This window comes from Octopus bimaculoides, chromosome 6, assembly GCF_046866305.1.
Source record: "Octopus bimaculoides isolate indiv1 chromosome 6, ASM4686630v1, whole genome shotgun sequence".
In the NCBI taxonomy this organism is placed as follows: domain Eukaryota; kingdom Metazoa; phylum Mollusca; class Cephalopoda; order Octopoda; family Octopodidae; genus Octopus; species Octopus bimaculoides.
Genome location: NC_142933.1, coordinates 41,916,009 through 41,928,789, shown reverse-complemented (window position 1 = coordinate 41,928,789; position 12,781 = coordinate 41,916,009). Strand labels below are relative to the sequence as shown.

The window sequence follows — 12,781 nt, the reverse complement described above, 5'->3', positions numbered from 1 at the left end:
TTTTACTTCATCATCATCATTTAACATCTGTTTCCCATGCTGGCATCGGTTGGACGGATTGACCGGAGCTGGCAAGTTGGAGAGTTGCACTCAGCTCCAATTGTCTATTTTGATGTGGTTTCTATGGCTGGATGCCCTTTCTGATGCCAACCATTTTATAGAGTGTACTGGGTACTTTTTAATGTGGAACTGAGAGATTATAGTATGAGTATGGCAGAGGTAGCCTTCTTACTACTGAGGAGATACTTGGCCACCTCAGTAGGACAAAGAAGGAGAGAAAAGTGGGAGAGATAGATAGACGGAGTGAGTAGTCCAGGGGGGATAGAGGGGGATGTTCCATAACTCTAGTTGGATCAAAAACTACCCTTCTCATAGTTCTCTTTGATGATGTGTGTAGAATAGACAGTAGATTTCTAGCAAGTCATTATCTTTGATCTAATTTCTGTTACAGATGAATTTTCAATTATTTAACACTTCTTGTTGGGTGATGGTGGTTAAAAAGAATTGTTGCTTCTTGAAATGTGCTCTATCTTAAAACCTTTACATTTCATGCCCATTTTGGCAAGGCAAATAGAATCTTCAGTATGCCATTTATTAGACTCTGAGATGAAAGCAACAAAGTGTTTGAAGAAATTAATATTTTGTTTAAAACTCAGAATATTTTGTCACTTAATTGATACTGACCTGCCTGAAAGCACTCCTTTGCTATGGTACAAAAGCTCTTTTAACCCTTTAGTATTCAGAATACTTTATCAAATGTAATGCTTATTTATTCACATTGTTTTGAATTAATCATGCATTATTTCTTAACTTTGAAATTTCAATAATGTGATGGTTTACTTGTAAAATGACAATGTAGTGCAGGTGTAAGAGGCCAGAACTGGCTAGTTTGAACATAAAACAGGTAGAAAATGTTGGCTAATTTAAATGCTAATAGATTAAAAGGTCTATATTTAAATTCAATTAAAATCTACTGTGATTTTATGTAAGAACACCAATCAACATTAATATGAATGTTATTTTACAAAATCCCACCAAATTCTTGATTATTTTCAAAAAATAACTGAAACACTAATAGACTGCATATTACATTAAAAATATGGTCGTTATTTTTCTTTTCTTTCTAGGTGTTTGGTCTTGGAAACAAAACATATGAACATTATAATGCAATGGGAATCTTTGTAGATAAACGGTTAGAGGAACTTGGAGCAACACGGATTTTTGAACTTGGTCTTGGAGATGATGATGCAAAGTAAATGTAGATTATAACTGATTTTTATGTTGTTGTGTATCCCCAAGTTAGCCTTCATCAAATGGATCTCTATTGGTTCTGATGAGAATTCAATTGTTTGATCATCTGAATTACCTGCTCATTGTTAGTGACTGAGTATTCCACAGAAATGTACCCTTACCAGAATTAATGCAACATTGTGTTTATGACAAGGCTGAACTTTAGAGCTGAACTTTAGAATTATAGTGCAGCCCATCTGAAAGGCTTCTGTAACAGTTTCTCCCTAATTAATTTCACTCACAAGGTTTGGGTTGACTGAGGGCTGTGATAAAAGATACCGGCTCAAGATGTCTCACAGTGAAACTGAAATCATAGGACCTCGTGATTACAAAGCAAACTTCTTAACAATTCAGCCATGCTGTGTCATCAAGAAAACTTATTCTCAAAGGCATTCTAGCCATGCCCATTTTGCATTATATCTGAGGCATAGTATATGCTAAACAAGCATTTTTAGCAATAAGGTATATACATGGTTGTATGAATTGCAGTTTTAAGGTCTGATATATTATGTAATCTGTTAAATGAATTCAGGATGGATAATAATAAACAAATTCAAAGACAAGTTGCAATTGACCACAAACAAATATTTATTACTATGGCTAAAATTTGATACAACAAACTGGTAGGACATTAATAATTGTCAATACATTATATAGTTTTAAATGCTCATAAAAATGAAGACAGAAAGGTTAGAAAAACGTGGAATACAGCACCACAAAAATTCTGGCTATAATTCTATTCAAATGTTGTTAAGACACTAGGCATAATATCGAGGATTCTGGTTTGAATTCTGTTCAAGCTGAAAACGGCAAAGTGAAATCAAACTGTTCTCACATCAAGATCCCAGGTCACTTGTAGCAAAACTCTCCTCCTTAGGAACTTAGTGGGCCAAAACCTCTCATTTTATAGCTGCTGAACAGATGCTAGGCTAGCCAATCACATTAAAGGGGTGGATGGTCCAAGTAAAACTAAATGGATTTGACCTTCACATAGTAAATCAAAATGGGTAGTTAAAAGTAAAAAGCTACAATGTGGGCAGCTAAAGTTCAAGAGCAATCATGCTTCTGCTGTATATCTTTGTTATTGAAGATGGTGAGGTGTGACTTGAGGAAAACTTAGCTGCTTTTTCTGGCAGGTTGAGTGACTGTGGTTGCTATATGTGCTAGAAATAGAAGCCAAATCTTCAACTCACATCTTACTTGCATGTAAAAGAAGGAAAAAAGGCACAATATTTCTCAAATGGCTGATGTAAACTCCTTAATCCTCCTTCATTGATAGTTTATAGACATTTTTATATTTTTAATCTATTTTGCTTTTTTAGCATTGAAGAAGATTTCTTATCTTGGAGAGAAAGACTCTGGCCAGCATTTGGTGAATATTTTGGCATTGAAGCTGTTGAGACAGATATAAGGTTTGTGTTCATCTCAGTCTTTTGTTTTACTCTTTGTTATATTATGTGTGTCTGTGTGTGTGCAGTGTATGCATGTGTATTTCATCATCATCCTTTAACATCTGTTTTCCATTCTGGCATGAGTTGTACAGTTTGACCAGAGTTGGCAAACAGGATAGCTGCACCAGGTTTTAGTTTGATTTGGCTTGGTTTCTATGGCTGGATTCCCTTCCTAATGCCAACCTCTATACAGTGTGTGCTGGATACTTTTAATGTGGCACCGGCATGAGCGCTTGTATGTGGCTCTTTTGGGAGTGCTTTTTATGTGGAACTGGTACAAGGCTTCTGCAGGCCAATCTGCTTCATTAGGTGGAGTGGCATTATATATATCCATGTGGGTAAGTATGTGAATACATACATGTGGATGTGTATGTATACATGCATGTGGGTGTGTGTGTATACATGCATGTGAGTGTGTGTGTGTGTATACATGCATGTGGGTGTGGGTGTATACATGCAGGTGGGAATTGTGTGTATACATGCATGTGGGTGTGTGTGTGTGTGTATACATGCATATGGGTGTGTGTGCATACATATATGTGGGTGTGTATGCATACATGCATGTGGGTGTGTATGCATACATGCATGTGGGTGCGTGTGTATACATGCATGTGGTTGCGTGTGTATACATGCATGTGGGTGTATACATGCATGTGGGTGTGTGTGTATACATGCATGTGGGTGCGTATATATACATGCATGTGTGTGTATACACACGCATGCATGTGTATGCACACGCATGCATGTGTATGCACACGCATGCATGTGTATGTGTGTATACACATACACACATCATCATCACTTCCACATTTACCAACCCATGCATGCATAGGTTGGAAGGGTTGTTTCTAACACAGCCTTTTACCATTTCTTTTGCTCTTTTATGATTTCTTTCTAGGATTCAATGTCCTGAGATCAGCTTCTACCATTTGTGCCTATGTCTTCCTTAGTCTTCCTCTTCCACAGTTTCCTTCCACTTAGATGTTCTAGAACTTCTTTTTCTATCTATTATCTGCTATATATACATCATGTGCACACACACACACACACACACACACACACACACATATGGTTTCTAAGTGAAACATTTCTGTCTTCCTAATTTCCAGCTTGCGTCAGTACCAGTTGACGGTCCATGAAGATCTTGATGAAGAAGACCAATATTATCAAGGAGAGATGTTTAGAATGGGGTCTTACACTGCCCAGAAACCGTGAGTCCTTTTTTTCTAATATTTTTATGTATTTTTAGAAACAATTATATAAATATGTTTTTGTTTGTTATTAGGGACAAGCAGTATTAGTTCAAAACAACATTTTGTATATCTTACTTAACGTGAATAAACTGTAGAAAGCTAAAAAACTGCAATGTTCATCTCAAGAAGGCATTGCACTTAGACATATAGTGCTAAAAAAAAATCACACAAGAATGCCAGCAGCAGATGGAAAGTATCTACTACTGATATAATTCTTTGCTTTTAGCACTATACATCTATACAAGATTGTTTCTCGAGACAAATATTGCAGTTTTGTGGCTTTCTCCAATATACCAATATTAAGTAAGATATACAGAATGCTGTTTTTATTTGTAGCTGTCAGTAAGATATATAAAAGGATGCTTATGAGCTAAATTATGTTATAGTAATGTGGGCATTAACATATTTGATACAGTAATTCAAAGAAACTTAATTCATTTAAAATTCCATTGTTAAATAATTATTTCTTGTCAGAAAAGAAAGTGAAGATTACTCCAAAAAATTGTAATTATCATCATTTTTACAGTCTGTCACACAAACAATCCAGTCTTTTGTGAAAACATGACTGGCCATGGGGAAATATCACTTTGGTTGGAAACAGGTGAGAGTTGGCAACAGGCTGAGAATTTGACTGGAGAAAATATAGCTCAATGAATTTTGTCTGACCTATGCAAACATGGAAAAGTGGGTGCTAGAAGATGTTGATATACAATGGTCTTTTTATATCAGTTTCTATCATTCATATGGCATTGGTCATTTTGAGACTTGAGGGAAGAAGTCATTCAAGATGCCATGCAATAGGACGGAACCTGAAGTCACATGGCAGTAAAGTGAACTTTGCTATGCAATCATGCCCAAATTTAACTGAATATGGAATACAGTGGTGGGAGTAATTCTGGTGTTTAGTAGTATGGTAATAAGTGGATAAATTTTAGCTTCATTAAATCTCATCAGTGAAACAGTTTAACCAGAGGTTAAATACATAGCAAGAAAACAAATAATTTGATAGAGTTAGTGTTGATCTAGCATACAAGTTGAATTTCTCAGACCAAAATTTACAGCCAAAAATGTAGGTTGACTTGTATACCAGAACAATTTTTGATGACCAAAATTTCAATGTGAAATGCAGCAGGATTTGGAAAGATAGTGACAATATTTGAATGCTTACACTATATACTATGTCAACTTGTATGCTGGAGACAGATTTATTTTCACTCAGCAAGCCTTAAAGGATTCCTTTTGCGTTATATCTATATTGACTGGGTTCATGTATACTTAACAACAAAAGCAACAAAGAGCTGCCTCAAAGCCAAAAGCAGTAATTTTTTTCTATAATAGCTTACTGTATAAATAAACTCATTGACGTCATGAACCAAAGGTTCCCACTGCTTCTGTTGCTGCTATTTTTGTTACATCTGAAAAGAAAAAGAAAAATTAATTCTATGTTGTTTGGCTGCATGTTTTACATTTTTTTGTTGTTTGATGTATTTTTAATGTTATGCTTTTTCTTTTTTTTTTTACCTTTATCAAATTAAATCTTAAAGTTGTTCTTTCTCTTGTGCTTGTATGAAGAGGATGCATATCTCTATATGAAAGTAAGGGAGGGTAAATAGTGATACTACATCAAGCTTGTGGGAAATGGCAGAAGAAGAGAATTGCTGCAGATCTTTATTGACTGCAGAAATATACAGGATGTTTGTGAATGAATGAATGAATGAATGCTGGCATGGCATGTTACAAATTAAAAGAATTCTTGAGAAAAGATATTCAAGATAATGCAGCCAGATGTTATAGTAAAGTAGTGTATTATGTCCCCTTTTATAAAGACAACTGTATGGGTGAGATCTTTGTGGATACAAGGATGCATGTGTGTTAAGCATTATCCTTTTAAAATTAAGATATTGTTTGATACTCATTTTATTGAATCTACTTTAGTTATGAAAGTAAAGAACATTTTATAATTTAGGAGTTGTGGCTGTGTGGTTAACATATTTGTTTTGCAGCCATGTGGTTATGGTTCAATCTCACTGTATTGCCTTCTACCATAGCTTTGAGATAATGTTGTGTAAGTAAAACTAGATATATGCATGGCTTGTGAGTGGAATTATTAGATGAAAGAGGTGTGTGTGTGTGTGTGTGTGAAATTGTTATTAGTCCACTGTTTTGTTTGTCACCATCTGAGCAAAGTGGTGACACGAAGTTTACATTCATTCCTTATTGGTATCATGACCACCCACTTTGTGGTTTCATAATAGCAGTGGAATATAGCATTCCTTACTCGAAAACAAAGTAAGGGTTGGTGACAGGAAGGATATATGGCTAGAAAATGCTGCCTCAAGTTAGTCCTTGGCCAACCTTTGCTAAAGTGGAAAAATAAAATGTTTAAATGAACAAACCTGTGTGTGTGGAGGTTGGGAGGCACACGTACTGAAACAGAAATGTGCATGTCAGTAGATACTCTGTTGTATTTATGTCCAGAAAAAGAGGGAGGTTGAATCTCTAAAATAGTTGAAAATCTGGTAAAACTTATTCACTTGATAAAATACATTTAGTAAAATGGTTATCTTGGCAGTGATGTCCCATCAGGGCATGGTCCATTAACTGAAACTAGTAAATGAGAATATTTACCTTTTTTTTTTTCTTTTTTTAAATTTTTTTTTTATCAGAAGAATAATATTAGGTGACTTTACCAGCCAGCTGCAGAAAGACCTTCCTAAGTAACACACTTTATTGTGAGACTGGATGTTTTTAAGGTCTGCAATTGCTGATGCTAGTAGGCATGGCACATAAAGAAGAAATAGCAAATATGGTGTATTATTATGAGAGTTAAAGTTGATTCAATTTATACTTTGCTGTTCGCCTTTGGATCTAAATGTTGATAATTCATATTAGTTCACCTAGTTGTGCTGTACTTTTGCTAACGACAGCTGTCTTGTAATAGCTAATTAGTGGGCTACTTGTAAATAGCTTGCAAGGTTGAGTTTAATAAACCTTTCTATGGACTATTGAATATAGTAACAGGTATCTACTCAAGTATATATGGATTATGACCAGTTTTTAGTCATTGGTAGGTTATCTCTGGATAAGAAAAGTAAAACAGTTCATTCCATGCAATATCACATGTACATGAGTTAAATTATAAAATATGTATATATTATTGCACTAAATTGTACATTTTATTTCTATATTAAATTTTTCCTTATCAGTCCTTATGATGCTAAAAATCCATTCCTGGCTCCAGTTGTTGTCAATAAAGAATTATTCAAAAATACAGACCGTTCATGTATGCACATTGAATTTGATATTAGTGGCTCAAAGATAAGGTGAGTTTATACAAAATAATGACAGTATGTGCAATGTTTTTGAGCTTGTGTATGTGTATCTATAAGTTTACTAGCAGAAATACCCGGCTTTGCCCGGGTTAAAGAGAATAATGAAATCTAAAAATGCCGTCTAGACTACGCAACCCTCAACTGTTAGTAGCTACGATACCATATTTCTACATTAATAACTCTCCAATCCATGCCAGCATGGAACATAGACATTAAGTGGAATGCCAGTCTTTCATCTAGGAGGGCCTTGAAATCAATGTTACCAACTGGGGACTATGTGTGTCGCAGTGATAATAAAAAGACCCAAAGGAGGTCTGCAACGAAATAATTTTACTCAACACTTTGCAAGTGAATCAGTGGAGGCAAAGATGCGTCTCATTTACTTGACAATTTATGCACCACATTGCAGAAATCTGTACCGTTGAATTACAAATAATGCTCATCTGTTATGTTCGGGTTAAAATTTCATCAACATCAAAAATATATGAATTTTGATGGGAGTTATGGCCGTTATACATAGAATATAATTTCCAAATTTCATAAAGATTCGTTCAGTACTTTTGACGTAGTTTTGGATAAGAAAACAAATGACTAATGTGTGTGTTTGTGTGCATGTGTTTGTGTTTGATGGGTGTATATATATATAGATATCCGTATGCATGTATATATATATGTATGTGTACATATTACATGTACATCTATATATATATATACATCTACACATATGTATACATATACATGTATGCATATAGATCTATATCTATATCTATATATATATATTCTATGCATATACGTGTACATATACATGTATATGTATACATATACATCTCTTTCTCTCTCTTTCTCTCTTTCTCTCTCTCTGAAAGTATCTGTCATTACAGTATCGAAATGTGATTGTTTCAGTTAGTGGAATAACGTGTACATATACATCTATATGTATACATATACATCTCTCTCTCTCTCTCTCTTTCTCTCTCTCTCTGAAAGTATCTGTCATTACAGTATCGAAATGTGATTGTTTCAGTTAGTAGAATAGTTTCATTTTTAAAGTGAAAGTATTTGACAGGAGTGTTTTTGTTTCACTTTTGACACGTAATACTTAAATAGTGGAGGAGATATTATGTTGCCGTGGGCTCGAACTCTGCAAGAAGTTAAACATTTTTTTTGACTAAAACACAACTGGAACCCTAAGTAAGGCATCTGTAAAATTTGAATGAAATTGGTTGCGTAGTTCTTGAGTTTTAGGGATTCACACAGACAGACAGACAGACACACACACACACACACATTCTCATTTTTATATATATAGATTATGTTTTTATAATGTGCATTAGCACTGTGATACTGTAATAAGTCTTCAGCAAATTATATCCAACTGACTTCCAATTAGATGAAATACTGGTACCTATACATTAGTATAAATTATACAAGTTTATTAATTTAATGTGCAAGGTACAGTGAAACTCAGTATATTAGTCTGGTGATCATAGGAATTTGAAGTTTCTGCTTGTAGATTATTATGGATTGTTAAAAGTGTTCCTGGTCTTAAGGGTATTGTGAAAGGCCTGGTTGGAAGCCCGACCTTCTGAGCTCTTTTACAGGACTTAGAAAAACTGAAGGGTTGCTGCATAAGTGTTTGAATCTGAGAGGGGAATACGTTGAATAAAATCACAATTATCTGATCTACCTGTATCTTTTTTTTTTTTTTTGCCCAAAGCCAGGAAACTTAAAATTATTGGGAGATATTAAAATAAGAACATATGGCAGAATTGGAAGTTTGCCAGACAAATACTTTGCAATATTTAATTACATAGCTTTACATTGAGAGTTCACACACTGCAGGGAATAATTTTTATCTTTCATTCAGTCATGGTTAATTAAAAAAAGGAAAAAGAAAAGCAAGAAAATTATGAGATTTTTGTCTATAAATTTATGGTCCTATGTCCTTATATGAAATCATGAAACATTGAGGGGTTTTTATTTAAAATACCTGTAGTCATACAAAGATTGGCCTTGTTTCTAGTGAAACAAATCAAAATTATGTATTGCTATTTTTCTTAGAATTTCTTTTACTTTTTCATTTAATAACATTTTGCATTTTTTGTCATTTTGTTTTGTTTAATTTTCTCCCTCTCTCCCTCTCTTTCTCTCTCTCTGTGTCATTTCTGAAATGTGTCTTCTATTGAATAGATATGAATCAGGGGATCATGTTGCTGTCTATCCAACCAATAATCCAGAACTTGTTTCAAAGATTGGTGAACTTCTGAAAACCAATCTTGATACTATCATTACTTTAACAAATGTGGAAGGTAAACTCTTCTAATATATATATTAAATTTTAATTCCATTATTAAAAAGAATGTTTTATAAATATATGTTAGGGGTATTGGAAAGTAATGTTGTATTTTCAAGCAAATTGTCTGACCTCATACCACAAGAGGATATATCTCAAAGTATCAGGGACATATGCAAAATCATCTCGAGCAGATTAAAAAATTGTCTAGAGAAGGAAAGTGGTTACTTCATGAGCTGTCCCCTGAGAGTCAAGGCTACATTCAGTCAAGATAACCTAAGAAAAGATAAATTCATTAGGCTAGGAAGCTCTGCCTCATCCTCCCTATTCTTCAAACCTAGTACCATCAGATTCTCGCTTATTCAGATCACTCAAACACTTTACCAGTGGAAAAACATTCCAAAGTAGGGATAACATTGAAATAGCACTCCAAACATTTTTCTCGTTTAAAGAACCTGATTTTTGTGTTTGAGGAATCAGAAAACTGGTTTCAAGGTAGGAAAATGTTATTGCTGATGATGGTGATTATATTTTTGAATGGGTAAATATATTCATGTTTTATGCTGGAATCATCATCATCATCGTTTAACGTCCGCTTTCCATGCTAGCATGGGTTGGACGATTTGACTGAGGACTGGTGAAACCAGATGGCTACACCAGGCTCCAATCTGATTTGGCAGAGTTTCTACAACTGGATGCCCTTCCTAACGCCAACCACTCCGAGAGTGTAGTGGATGCTTTTACGTGCCACTGGCACGAAGGCCAGTCAGGCGGTACTGGCAACGGCCACGCTCAAAATGGTGTATTTTACGTGCCACCTGCACAGGAGCCAGTCCAGCGGCACTGGCAACGATCTTGTTCGAATGTCTTTACACATTCCAGGAAGGCGATGCTGGGCACAGGTGCCATCACGATAAATATATTCAGTTTTTTAATGCTGATTTGAACTCATTATATGAAATAGAATATTACTTATTGGTACCACAATTACCTGTAAGTTGATGGAAGATTTCATACTAGAATTTATGTTGATCATAACGCTATTTTTTGTTTTTTGTACTAAATACATTGCTGATAGTTTAGAGAAAATACTTTTATTTCATTGAATCATTTCAAGAACAAATTAAATTATCAGTGCAACAAGATTGCTCTTGGTCTTGACAGCAAAGATTTGAATTTTAATGAGTATCAGTTAACTTCTCAACAAGTATCTATTAACTTCTCATATATCAGTGTCACTGATATACATGTAAGGCCATTTTATTTCTTTTTCTGGTATAAAGAGGATTGATCTGATAGACCTAATCCCTTGTCCTAGTTAAAAGCACCACCTGGCCTCTGTGTATTTTTTGGCAGAGTCCACTCTCTTGCAAGCTTTCAGGGTTAGGACTTTTGTCTGAGGATAACTTCCTTCCTTCCTGCCTCTATTCTCAACTACCCTGGAAATGGTTGTGGGTGCTGTTATTTCTTATTTCTTTATTGCCCATAAGGAGCTAAACATAGAGGGGACAAACAAGGACAGACAAAGGGACTAAGTCGATTACATCGACCCCAGTACGTAACTGGTACTTAATTTATCGACCCCAAAAGGATGAAAGGCAAAGTCGACCTCGGCGGAATTTGAACTCAGAACGTAACAGCAGATGAAATACTGCTAAGCATTTTGCCCGGCGGGGTAACGTTTCTGCCAGCTCACCGCCTCGTGCTGCTATTTCTTCTCATACTGTTATAAACGTGCAAAATCTGATTTTTATAAGTCTTTGTCCTGATTAATCTTAGTTCCACATTTGGTTTTGAATTTCTATTAATTGCCATTTCTGTACTCCTGATTTTTCTTTCCAATGTTTCTTCCAGCTGAGTCCAACAAGAAACACCCTTTCCCTTGTCCGACCACCTATCGTATTGCATTGTTACACTATGTTGACATTATGAATCCTGTAAGAACTCATGTCCTCAAAGAACTTGTGGAATATGCTAAGGACCCCAAAGATAAAGAATTTCTGGAAAAAATAAGTTCAACTACACCTGAAGGAAAGGTATGGTTTTGTAATGTGATTTAATTCTCTGATTTGCATCTGTTTATAAGTTCTTAGAGAGAATAAGTGTCTGGTGAGCCATGTCTGCAATTCTGAATCAATTTCTTTTATGGTTATTTCATTTTATTTCTTACATCACTCCTGCTGTATGTGAAAGTTATGACTTCTGAAGTTCTCATTTTCTTCCTAAAACAAAGCTCGTGCTTACTTGGACAAGAAAACTATTTAGTGCTCCAATTAAATTTAACAACGAGAAACAATCCATTAATGATACTAAATCCATGGTAATATTTTCATGTTAATCTCTTTAGATTGGCAATTACTTTAATTGTTATGAAATCTCCGAGAATTGTTTCAAGGAATAACAGCAAAAACAATTATGTATGCATAAATATATATCTATATATGCACATGTATGCACATACACATATGCACATGCATGTATATATATATATATATATATATATATATATATATATATATATATGCACATGTATGTGTCTATCTTCTGTAATATATGCACATACATGTGCATGACTCTTCTATACAGTTTCCTTCTTTTGAATTGCACTCTCAATCATTGGTCAACTTGAGGCTGTAGTAGACATCTCCTCTATGTGTCATGTAGTAGGATTGAACTTGGAATCATAGAGTTAATAGTTATGAAATAATCTTTTCTTTCACTCCGCCATAATTGCACATTTTATTTTCTTAATTTCTTTGTTCTGAGTTTAAATTCATCTGATGTATCATGATGATTTATTTTCTTGATTCTATATCTACCTTTGTGATATTTACTTTATTTCAGCAATTATACAGTGAATGGGTAATAAAAGATCATCGAAATATTATTGCTATTTTGGAAGACCTGTCCTCAGTCAAACCACCCCTTGACCATCTTTGTGAGTTGTTACCTCGTCTGCAAGCTCGTTACTATTCCATTTCATCATCTCCTAAAGTAAGTAATTTTGTTTCCCAATTACAGTTGTTTAAGTCATTATCATTAGTTATGCTAGATTTAGTAAATTAATGGCAATTAATTACTATTTCCTGTTGATATACATTGGTTGGTACATATACTTTGTACATTGTAGTAACATACAAATCTTTTATCATCATCATTTAT

The 12,781-nt window shown here is 34.5% G+C and overlaps 1 protein-coding gene across 3 annotated transcripts in view; it reads left to right on the top strand.

The window, feature by feature from the left end:
* LOC106869693 (NADPH--cytochrome P450 reductase) overlaps positions 1–12,781 on the top strand; it is a 69,908-nt gene that overhangs the window by 42,743 nt on the left and 14,384 nt on the right. For all 3 annotated transcript variants that reach the window (XM_052968889.2, XM_052968891.2, XM_052968890.2), the window contains exons 6-12: positions 1,128–1,252; positions 2,613–2,702; positions 3,851–3,952; positions 7,201–7,317; positions 9,517–9,635; positions 11,474–11,655; positions 12,464–12,613. In XM_052968889.2, coding sequence (XP_052824849.1) covers positions 1,128–1,252; positions 2,613–2,702; positions 3,851–3,952; positions 7,201–7,317; positions 9,517–9,635; positions 11,474–11,655; positions 12,464–12,613 — 885 coding nt within the window. The remainder of the gene's footprint in view (positions 1–1,127; positions 1,253–2,612; positions 2,703–3,850; positions 3,953–7,200; positions 7,318–9,516; positions 9,636–11,473; positions 11,656–12,463; positions 12,614–12,781) is intronic.